This window comes from Centruroides vittatus, unplaced genomic scaffold (assembly GCF_030686945.1).
Source record: "Centruroides vittatus isolate TY-2023 unplaced genomic scaffold, ASM3068694v2 contig_202, whole genome shotgun sequence".
NCBI lineage: Eukaryota > Metazoa > Arthropoda > Arachnida > Scorpiones > Buthidae > Centruroides > Centruroides vittatus.
Window position 1 is genome coordinate 271908 of NW_027121249.1, and position 12001 is coordinate 283908.

The following is a 12001-nucleotide window of genomic DNA, read 5'->3' on the forward strand; positions in this document are numbered from 1 at the left end:
TGCTGGGAATAGTGCAGCATTATACATCAAATTAAGTCTATTGTATGTAGTGGAACCACAAATGCTGCTACATCAAGACCTGTACCTGACCACTCCGCACTACAGAGGAAAAGTTGCATGTTGTTTATGTCAAAAGATTTATCTTAGTTGGCAGGCATAACGCTAAAGACAGCATTCGAGTCAATCTTATCAATCTGTAACAATACTTGCATGTAAATTAGCAGAACTGTTAGCAATGCTTACACTTAGATACTGATTATATTCATCATACAAATAACCTCTTCAAAAATTTTACAAAATATGCCATAATTGAACCAGCAATTTAGAAAATAAAAGATTAAAATGCTACAAAGTTAACATTATAACTGTACTTTATTGCTAAAAATATATGAAAAATATCATTTAACATCAACATATCAACCAGGGGCGTAGCGTGGGTGTCAGCCGCCCGGGGCTGAGGAAAATTACGCCGTCCCTTACTCGCGTATCTCAATTTAAAAGACTAAAATATACAATAATTCTAAAGAACTTTTCGACAAGAAAAATCATCATTATTCTGTATCGTACAGGTGTATTGTATTATTACTATTTATTGTGAAATTTTGCTGTCCCCTAAAAGTGCAGCCCCTGCTGCTCCCACTGCGCTACGCCACTGATATCAATGTAGAAAGATAACTTAAACTGCAAAATGTATGAAAATTGCAGCATACATCTTAACGATTTGTCTCGGCATCATTTTGGCTATTAATTAATCTTATAATAAAAATAAATAAATAAATTTCGGACTTAAATTGCACATAAATGAGCCGACGTTAGCATTTGCGTACGTTACAGAGTTAAAATCAGATTATAAATACAAAATATAATAAATAAAATACACTTATAAGCACTTTGTTTTTTAATATATCACTTAATTTACACACAATTTTATTTACAAGAGTTCATCTTAATTAAATTTAACTGATGAAGAATGATACCTGAAATAGTAAAACACATTATTTTAAAACATTTTCATTAATTTGTTAATTCTAAAGCTGGAACTATGTTTTAAATACTAACATTCACACTTTCCAGCATTCACTGATTAAAAAACAAACGTTTTCGGTACTTTTAGTGGTCTGCATCAGATTAAGCAGATGCTACGTCGAACGTTTTTAATCGGTGAATGCTGGAAAGTGTGAATTTTAGTATTTATTTTCATTAATTACACTGCCAAATTATATTTCTTTTCTATATATTTAACCTAAAGTTATTTAATACACATACTTAACTGCTACAGAGGGTGCATCGGGAAGAAAGGTAAATACTTCAGGAGGTGAATGTATATGATTGTGTGTGAAAAAAGTCTATGCGAATGTATGATGATTTTATTAATAATATTGGGGAGGGGGGTGCTGGCTGTTGACGTGTTTTTTGTGACTTACAATCCAACTGTTTGCCATTAATTGACTTTATTGAAGCTGTCTTTTTCTACTGTAATTTTGTTCTTTTTACTTATTATTGGAGGTGTCGAACTTAATCGGGTCCAATGTCTCGTACATCACCATCTTCAACTTCTGCCGGTAAATGTTGTCGATCACCAAGCAAACGAACGTCGAAATTATCTCGACTAGACTATTATTTTGCATCGCAGGATATTTCTTCTCAAATGCCTCAGAAGATTCTGTTTTCTCGAGGAATGTTTTGACATTATTCTATCGAAACTGGAAGAATTGTCGTCGAAGTTTGACCGGTCGTCTAATTTACATAAGGAGTATGAAGAATGTCTAACACGATTAGAAGGAGAAGTTACCGAACTTTCGACTTTTAGAACTGCACGTATGGATAATTTTACTCTTCGGAATTATTATATAGACTCTGTATACAACGATTTGAAGAAAAATATTATTATCATTTCCGGTTTGATTGGTAACGACGAAGAATTAGTTAATAATGCTAACAGCTTTATTATGTTGTTTAAAAGACAGAATGGGTAGTCTATTCCTTTTATTAACAGTTACCGAATATCAGAAACTTGGCTTATATTGTTTGAGCTCTATACTCGAGCTTATTTTTAAAAACCTAAAGAAAATTTAGGAGTTGCAGCCTTTCTTGTGCATTAGTGTGTTTGATGATTTGTCGTATAGACCAAGATTTAGATGTAGAAAATCGTTGCCTTCTTTTGCGAAAGATAAATCTCTGAATAAAAAAGCATTTCCGAGAGCCGATCGCTTGACTGTCGACGGTAAAAAATTCACTTTTGATCTAGAAACGAATGAACTGCAGACGATTAATACATTTTTAGACAAATCCAGCCAAAAGGGTTAAAAGGACCTTTTGTTGGATCGAAGAGTTATGATGACGAACTACTGACGACTTTGTTAACTTCGGCTTTACGATGGGGAACGGTTAAGGAAAATATTTCTTTATCGTTATTTGAGAAACAATGGTTTGATCTGCAGTGTCTACATTTAAAGAAAATAAACTGAGTATTACGAATGTTTTGTAGGACTAAAACTAGAAATCTATCGGACGAATACTGCATATTTAACAAGAGCTATAAGTCACTATGTAAGGCAAACAAAAAGTTATTTTTGGCTAAAATAAACTCACAACTATTGGAGACTAAAAATACTACAGATTTCTGGTCATTAGTTAATAAATTTCGAACTAAGAAACCATGCGAAAGTACTATATCCCCCTCGGAGTGGTTGAATTATTTGAGAGAATACTTCGCTTGACCTAATACAGATATTTTGATTTAAGCTTTGGTAATAACGTTGCTCTTCTGGACAATCCTATCACTTTGAGTGAATCAGAAACTGTAATCAGAAAATTAAAATCATCTAAGGCTCCTTTTGCTTTAACGAAAGTAGGTAGATGTCAACAGCAGCGCCGCTAGCTGTTTGAGCGCCTGTGTGCAATACTGATTATGCCTCCCGTGTTTAACTACGACTACCTATGCTGAGCTTGCCAGCAATACCAATTTGCCGCCCGCATGCGATACACGCCTTTCACGCCCACTTATAACGGGTCTGGATGCCAACTAATTATAGACTAATGGCTTTAATTAGCATATTTAGAAAGGTTTTTTCAACTGTTACAGCAAATCATCTTCAGGATTGGATGAACGAGTTTAATATTATTACACCTCTCCGAGGAGCATTTTTAAAAATAGAGGTGTTGAATGTAATTCGTTTATTTTGGTTGTTCTTATTCAAATATCACTTTCAAGGATGAGAGGGATATTATATAGCGCTTTTATTGACCTCGAGACAGCTGATACGAACTGTAATCTGGTGAGATCATCAAAGGAAAACAATCGTGTGACTATACAGATCACATCCGACGTCGCATCAATTACTTTGCACTGGATTTTATAGATAACAGAGCGCACTCATTAGTACAAACCAACTGTTGTAGAATTGTGCATACTATTGAAATTACAGCCAGACCTCCAATAATGGCTATCTCTAAATGGAAGCTGTTTTATCAAGAATTTGAAAAGCATACAAAACAACCTCCTCCATAGCCATGTGTTGTGTTTCTGTCAGCGGCTGTCACTCAGAGGTTGTGACTAAAGACAAACGTATAGTGTAGATGCTACTCAGCATGCACAAAATGTAACAAAGTTGCTCAGATATAAGCATACTTAAAAAATAAAATAAAATACTAATTTGATTATAAAATAACACAACATTGCTTACCACTGACAACAGAAACATTCAAGGAATCAACGCCAGGATGCAAATGAGCAGCAGGAAATATTGTTACTACGTTATCGCATAAATCGTACACACACTTGGACATTCCTACACCTTCGTTTCCTGTAAAGAAATTAGAATGACAAGATTTTATTCTACTTTAATATGAACTAAATTCCTACAGATTTTTGTCTAGTTTACGAGTAAATTTTCAACTCTCGTCAATTAAATAATTGCACTTATTCTTCCCTTCTTTCGTCCTTGCATTTATTGTAATTATTTTCGTCGTCAGCTTTGTACTTTATTATATCTTGCTTGTGTTTCCTTTAACGTCAATTCACATTTTGCCAACGTACTGACGTTTATTTTTTATTGTAACGTGTGCACCCGATCCACGTCCCCAATCACTCGCAATCTCGAACCTCTATTTGTTTCAGTATTTTCTAACTTAATTTCAGTTTTGTATACTGGTAGAAGGACGTTACTCATAACATCAACAGAGTAATTATTTATAATAGCGAGGTTGAGGCTGAAGTTTTAAATGCAAAAACGTGTATGTGGTATGTTTGGCGCCGCTTTCCTGTAAGCCTAGAAGTTCGACAATGGCGTTTGGAACATCGAGCATGATTCCACTGACTTTCCGAATGCCTTTGTCAAACTTCTAGGCTTACAGGAAAGCGGCGCCGAACGTCTGACATACACCATTTCAGAAGACATGGTTTACAGGCAATAGCATGCAAAAGATGTAAAACTTTACTTAAACCTTTACTCCTGCAGTTCATAAACCAGCTTTAAAGGCATAAATAATAGCTACATTTGAGCGTTGGTAGGAACGCATACACACTTGTTAGTTCATATTAAAAAATCAATAAAGTGTACAGATCATAAATTAATTTATGCAAATTAAATAATACATTCAAGAAAAATATAGAATAATATACTTACCCAATATGAAAATTGTTGGTTTATTTAGTTTCAATGTATGAATTCCTATACATTTGGAGCATATATTATCAGAGTATGAAGCAGTTCCTACAATATACCAGTCTGAATCTTTCTTTTCCTATTATATAAACAGTATACAAACAAATTATTGAATCCTTGTATTATTTATAATGAATTTATTTTAATATAATAGAATGTAAATTCAATATGATCGATTAATTAGCAAATGTCAGATACTAGCACATTTATGCTACATCATATATCTATCAACTGTGTACAATATACATATTTAGACTATGAGTAATGCTCGACAGGTCTCCGTCTGGTACTTTGGACATAATTGATAAATATTTGACAGGATAGTAGCAGAGCATAGCTGGACCGTAAGAGGCTCTGTAGAGTGAATGGAGTCTTACAGCAGCCGCGATCAACAATGGAATTTGCCAATATAAGTGAGAGATGAGGAATGATATCCCAATCTCAACAATCCATACTAAATTATGAGAGTTTGGATTGGGTTAATACCTAGAATTGCTTAGAATTAGGTTAATATATTACTATACAGCTACTGTTCCAAGTCTGTAAACAAAACGTACCAACCTTATTGTGCTAACAATACAGTAGGGAGACACATCCTGCTGAGAAATATCTTTTATTGGAGTTCTATTCAATTCATTTTAGAGTTTGTTTGTCTGCTTGTTTGCCATTTTATATGCTCAGCCTTTAGTATAGCCGTACATCCCAGCAATTTCTGCTATTCTTTCTACTTCCTTTTGTTTGTCTTGACCTTTATTACAACGTTGGCCCTTGTAATAAGTGCTCTAAAGGCCGCTATTCTGTAGTAGTATGGATCTTTAGAGTTGGCTGGGATACGTATTAGAATAAGGCTTGGTTTGTGGTACATTTTAGTATCATATCCATTACCATTAAACGATATAACTTACGAAACTACATGCAAAGCACAATAAGGTTGACAGGCTTTGTTTTTAATTAAAGCTTTGTATAAAGGCTTGTTTTATTGGAGGTCCTATCTATTAAACATATAAAAATATCAAAATCAGTCTTAATATTTTTAATTAAATAATAAATTCCTCATTGTACATTATAATAGAACTACTCACTTGTAAAAATTCTGGAAGGTTGTTTATCGAATACACTGGAATGACTTCTAAAGCACCCGAACTTGCTTTGCTAACTACAGGCGAAAGTTTACAACTAAAACGATTCAAATATATACGTTATTAACAACATTTCATAAATTAGACCTTAATAAATTAATTAATGTAAATAATATGTTAAATTCATTAATAAACAATACCTGTTCCCTTTCACGACACATACTTTATCAATTCCAAAATAATACGAAGATCTCAACACCGCTCCAAAATTCATAGGATCCTACGTATAAATAACAACATGTTGCTTTATAAGTTGAAATAATACAATGTATCGTTAAAACAGATTTATAAATCATATCAGAAATTGAGCTGGAATCGCGTTACTAGTCAAAGAATCAGGTCGAATTTATTATCGGGCTACACCTTGGGCACGTGGCTGTCGCCAGTTAATGAAGCAAATGATCGGTATGATTATGTCTTCTAAATAAATTGGTTTGAAAAAAAAAAGTGGTCCCGACGGCATAATTTAGATTAAACTGGAAGAGAAGAATCGGCCCGAAGCGGGACTCGAACCCGCAACTCCCGCTTACCGTGCAGACGCGTTGCCAGTTACGCTACCACATGAAGTTATTATCAACGTAACATCACTTTAAACAGGAATTGCGGATTTGAGTCCCATTCCAGAATATTCCAAGTTAATTAATTTAATTCTATTCTGTAAATTTCATAAAAGACGGCGACTCAATCACTTACTTTTAGTCCAAATTACGTAGCATTTGATTAAGGCATTTAATTAGCCGAAACATAGTCCGATAATAAATCCAACTCGATTCTTCGTTTAGTAAAATAAACTTACTTGAATTCGATCCAAAATCAACCAAATTGGCGTCGTTTTATTTTCCGTCACGGTATCTTCTACATTACTACACAAAAGAATAAATATCAAATATACATTTTAAATATTATTTTTAGCAAAATAATTATTAGATTCCTATGAACATAACAAATATTATATATATAATATACATAAATAATTAAATATACGTAATATTTAAAATTAAATTCGGCAATGGCTGGATAGACAAAGCGCATGTGTCGGTTATGAAGTCATATTACGGGCTCAAACAAACCCAGACTGTTGTTAATGGGTTCGTTCAAATTAATTAATAGTGTTGTCAATTATAGTAATGACTGAATTTGGTCATATATCTGATCTTCATGAATAAAGATTATATTCCCAGATATATAAATTAAACTATGCAATATTATACAGAGAGGTTAATGTTACCTATGGTGCCAAAATGGCGGCTCGGATCTGATTCAAGAAAACAGAAGAAAGAAAACAGTGGGGATGCACGTTCTAACCTAACCTATTCTAATAATTTGGTTGGTAATAATTATGGTAATTTATTAGAATAGGTTAGGTTAGGTTAGAACGTGCATCCCCACTGTTTTCTTTCTTCTGTTTTCTTGAATCAGAGACGAGCCGCCCTTTTGGCACCATAGGTAACATTAACCCACAGAGATATTCAAAAGAAAAAGAACTAGGAAATAACACTTCATAAATCGTAATGGAAAACATACAACTCTCCGACAGTCAGAATGTACACATACAAAGTGCATCTGAAAAGTTCGGTGACTGGTCCCATAGTTGAATAACCGTGCTGGTTAGGATGTTGTGCAGACGTAATGAGAGACTTGCCAACTAGTGCCCCCTAGTGTCGAAATCACAACAGTTAAACAGAAGTGCACGCAGCAAACAATGCAACGCAGTCAGTGTGAGAAGGAGTGTCACTGTGAAATGGAGCAATGCGTGAACATTACGGCAGGTGACAGTTCTTTGACACTCTCCATATTCTCCAGATCTGGCACCTGCAGGTTTCTTCTTGTTCCCTGCCTGAAAGGCCTATGCTTTTCCGACATTGTGCAGATCCAACAACGTGTGACAACGATGCTTCGTGCAATACCGAAAGAAGTGTTTGCTAACTGCTTCCAGCAGCTGTACAAACGATGTCAAATGTGTGTTGTCGCTAATGGTGATTACTTTGAATGCCAGTAAAGGTATTTTGTTTGTATCTCTTGTTTCCTTTATTTTATGAGACTATTCACTGAATTTTTCACACACACCTTGTATTAAAACTACATAGCATACTACACAGCAAATAAAATTATTAGCTGGAAGACTGTGTGTGTGGTGTACAGTTTTAATTTTCCTTACAGAAAACTTATACCAATTGTATCAATGGAGAATCTAAATTACACACATGTAAAAGTATATAGTCATAAAGCAGTGTTGGTGTTTATGACAGTATAAACCTGGGATGGCCAAACCTTGTCACGATAGAAGCCATACATTGCCTATTGGAAATAAACAACAGCTGCATTCTCTATTGAAATGCCTATTAGAGCCGCATCATTTGTTTATATTATATACTTATAGCTAAAATACTATAGTTATCACTGTTTTATAGTAAAAATCATTATTTCCTTCCTAGTACTTTATGAATGAATAGGTAAATAATCATTTCAATCCATCTTTGAACCTTACCTTACTATTGGTCAGCCATTGGTAAAAATAAAAACCAGAGACCAACTACCAGAGATTAGAATGTCTCTACCTCTAAGCCAACAACTCTCTACTTTTAAATCATCAATTATGTATATAAAAACAAATACCTTTTGTCTATATCTTCTGTATGTAGCGCACTCACATCGAGACACACTCCCTATAATAAGAGCTTTCTAAGCAATGATATACATTTTATATAATATAAATAAATAATGAATATACCTGATGAACATGATTCTTACTAATTTGTTGTAATATGGGTTTTTGAACTTCTTTGATGGGTATTTTGAGATCATGCGCAAGTTCAATAATTTTCTTTCTGAGAATAGCATCGGAATCTCTAAATCTATCTTGAACGTATAACCGGTGGATGGCGCGTCTTCCACACCGAAGAGCAAGTTGTACCGGATGTAAACCGTATATTATTTCTCCTTTGATGTCGACTTTTGAAATTTTGTTCCTAGTTGAACCTTTTGGTCTGGTAAACAAAGAAAATTTAAATATTTAAACTATGTTATGCTAAATTATGATTAACAATCCGGATTTTGCAAGATAGAAAAAGACAATTGCTAGGGCATGACAAATAAGTAACTGTCTTCAACTTTAAAGCATTGTATCCGTTCATTGCCTTAAACCATGCTTCTGCCGTCTTCGAGACTTTCTTTTTTAGCATGTCGGCATCTCTCCTACCATTTATAAACGAGTTATGGAATAGGCGAACTGGAAACATATTCTTTATTCTTTCAGTTTGATGGAATGGAACCATGTACTTTTAAGATAGAGATGTACCCACGGATAGCTCCCTAACCAGGACAAGATGGTCTTCAGATCTTCGGTGAAGTCTATCCTGCCAAAGTATATCAAATGCATCTTCATTTATGCCAGATACATAGACGACGTGCTTATTGTATAGAATGATGATTTTTGAATAAAAATGCTGATGGCATAAAAGGTGAAAAATTCTTTATTAACATTGATATTGCACAAGGCTTATACTGAATACCTTTAATAAACAGAATTTAATTTATCTCTGTTTGATATTTTATAAAGCTATTGCCATAAACACTGTCAAGATTATGGCAAAAGCTGCATACTCCAACATCATAATTTTAGAAAGGTCAAGTATTTTACAGGACACTTCATAAATTTAAGTTTAGATTTATAATGCGTTCTACCTTGATCTGCCAGGAGTCTTGTTATTGTTGCATGACGAGTGCCTCCTGCTGAATTCATTTGTGCTACGGTTTGCTTTTGTTAGCGTTAGAATGTACTCGCGACAGTTGCTATCGGTCAGTTTATTGACTTTCACTGCAATTAAGGACAATGATTTTTCTGGGTCGTGATTTATTTCCTATCTCTGTCTTACTTTTTTTTATCATACAGAATAGTAAAAATCATTGCCAGACCTGATAAAGCAATTTATCATATCTTCCATTTAAAATTTTTATATCTATACCAACATACAATTACTGTATATGAAAATATCAATCTTGGTTCTTTCCCAATTGGATGAATCTGAGTGTTACTCCGGTTCATTTCAGTCGCTCGTAATAAAATACATACAATATCATCAGCATATACTGTATATCAGTATTAGACTCGTTAAATGAAATGTTTATACGATATCAAATTGTTTAAAAACGCCGACAAAAGGGAAATGTATCCCGTCCGCTCATGGAGCGTACAAAACATTGCCGGTTGGCAAGTATGTTCATTTATTAAATTCATTAATAATCTGCAGACAAAAGCTAATAAAAATTAGAATATATTTTCCATTTTGTAGCCTTAATTACCCTCTTTTTATAAATGAATTACTGATTATTGCAGCTTTTTATTAATGTTAGAAATACAGCGCTTCTCATTGAGATAGAATCAAACTGCAGTTCTCGATGCATAGGAAGGAACTAAATAATAATCTCTTTACTATGTACCAAGATACTACATATTCATATCTTATGTTTATAAAAATAGGAAATTCAAATGCCATATTGTTGATTCCAACTAAATGCATATATACTAAATGTTCTTGATTAATAGAACATTAGTACTAATGATGTTGCTAATGTTTCTTAGTGCATTGAAAATTTGAAAATCTGGATTTGGGTGCCAAGAAAATAGATATTAACCTCTTTTGATGCTAACTCCATTGCTGATGTTCTAACATTCATTTAGAATTGTAGTTTTTCAAAACAAACAACATTGCTAAACCCGACATACTATAAAGGTAGACACCAACCAATGCCGAATGCTATCGGGCTAGACACGGCATTCGGCATTGGTTGGTGTCTAGCTTTGCAGTTTTCCAATTTTAAAATTATGATTATGTTTTGTTTAAATGTAGTGATTCTATAAATATTTTGAATCTTCGTAAATATCCCTACATTTTGGGTGAAATACAAACTTGAACTTAGAACACCTAAACTTAGAGTATACTTGGACTTTATAGTACTTAAAATGCTAATTTACACATATATTTGAAAATCTGGATGGAGTCTTTTTCCAATTAGTCTAGATTTTTGGCACTTTATTATGTCAAACTTTGTCTTGGTTAGGAAAAAGATATATGTATCATGAATGATTACAGATACATTTCACTATGCATCAAACAGTACATTAGTAAACTGAAAAGTACTAAAATGTTTTTTGATATTCATTGATGTAGTAACTGATGCACGTTATGTTGTCAGGGTGTGTTAAAGCAATACAGCCTCCATCGCTGCATTATCAACACTGTTTTTACTATTCATTCGTATTAATCCAAAGTTATTCTGACAATTAAGTCTGCAAATGCAAATGCCAAAATAGCACCGTTTGCTTCTGGCGTGTTGTTAGATTGTCAGATATTCTGATATAAGCTTATTAAACTATTCATCAGCGTATTGGTCGTGGCTGAGGCCGACGTATATTGAAACATACCCAAAGTTATCATTGTTTGATGCTAAACATCAGGTTAATACAGAATGTGTGACATAGTCTAATTTTGCAACCCTTGGCAGTTAATGTTACCCTTGGTGCAGGGATGGCGACTCGTCTCTGATTCCAGCAAGAAAACAGTGGGACGCACGTTCTAACCTAACCTATTCTAATAATTTGGTTGCTAATAATCATGCTAATTTATTAGAATAGGTTAGGTTAGAACGTGCGTCCCACTGTTTCCTTGCTGGAATCAGAGACGAGCCGCCATCTTGGCACCAAGAGTAACATTAACCATAATGGGTCGGTAACATCTAATCAACTTCATAATTACCTATTTATATTTTTTTCATGTTCAAGCAAATCTTCACTGATATAAGAAAGTCTACTCCTAACAGTTTTTAACTGTTCATCATCATTAATATTTTCTTTATCATCTTTATTCGTCTCATGTGAATATTTTGCATTGATAAAACATTGATTTTTAGTTTTTAAAGTATTTCTCATGTTCTTAACTACAAATACGGATCTCATCTGATTACTAAACATTTTTAACACTCAATATTCTACAAACAATTCCACTTTTACACGTAAACAATCAACATATCCCACAGACGACTTTTCTCTACAAAGCACGTGTTACACAGAGTCACATGGACTATCGGCTTAATCGTGTTGCCAGATAAACAAAACTAAATTTTTGTTTTTATTAAAACTTTTTACATTTTATCTGTACCTTAAGTTAAATTAATTATGTTATAGTTTAATGTAAT

The 12001-nt window shown here is 33.7% G+C and overlaps 2 protein-coding genes across 3 annotated transcripts in view; one reads left to right on the top strand and one right to left on the bottom strand.

Moving 5' to 3' along the window:
• The window catches only part of Cyp18a1 (Cytochrome P450 18a1), a 172232-nt gene that overhangs the window by 9224 nt on the left and 151007 nt on the right, over window positions 1-12001 (top strand). The window lies entirely within an intron of this gene.
• On the bottom strand, window positions 881-11861 carry LOC136970560 (rRNA methyltransferase 1, mitochondrial-like). 2 transcript variants are annotated; one of them, XM_067265005.1, is made up of 9 exons: window positions 11563-11861; window positions 8538-8793; window positions 8423-8472; window positions 6603-6669; window positions 5947-6026; window positions 5750-5843; window positions 4629-4746; window positions 3687-3806; window positions 881-977 (listed from the first exon to the last, which is right to left on the bottom strand). In XM_067265005.1, the coding sequence occupies exons 1-9, from the start codon at window positions 11775-11777 to the stop codon at window positions 928-930; spliced, it is 1050 nt and encodes a 349-aa protein (XP_067121106.1). In that variant the 5' UTR covers window positions 11778-11861; the 3' UTR covers window positions 881-927. The 2 variants fall into 2 exon arrangements, with proteins under 2 accessions (XP_067121106.1, XP_067121107.1); XM_067265006.1 differs by lacking the exon at window positions 5750-5843 and having other exon boundaries at window positions 5970-6026.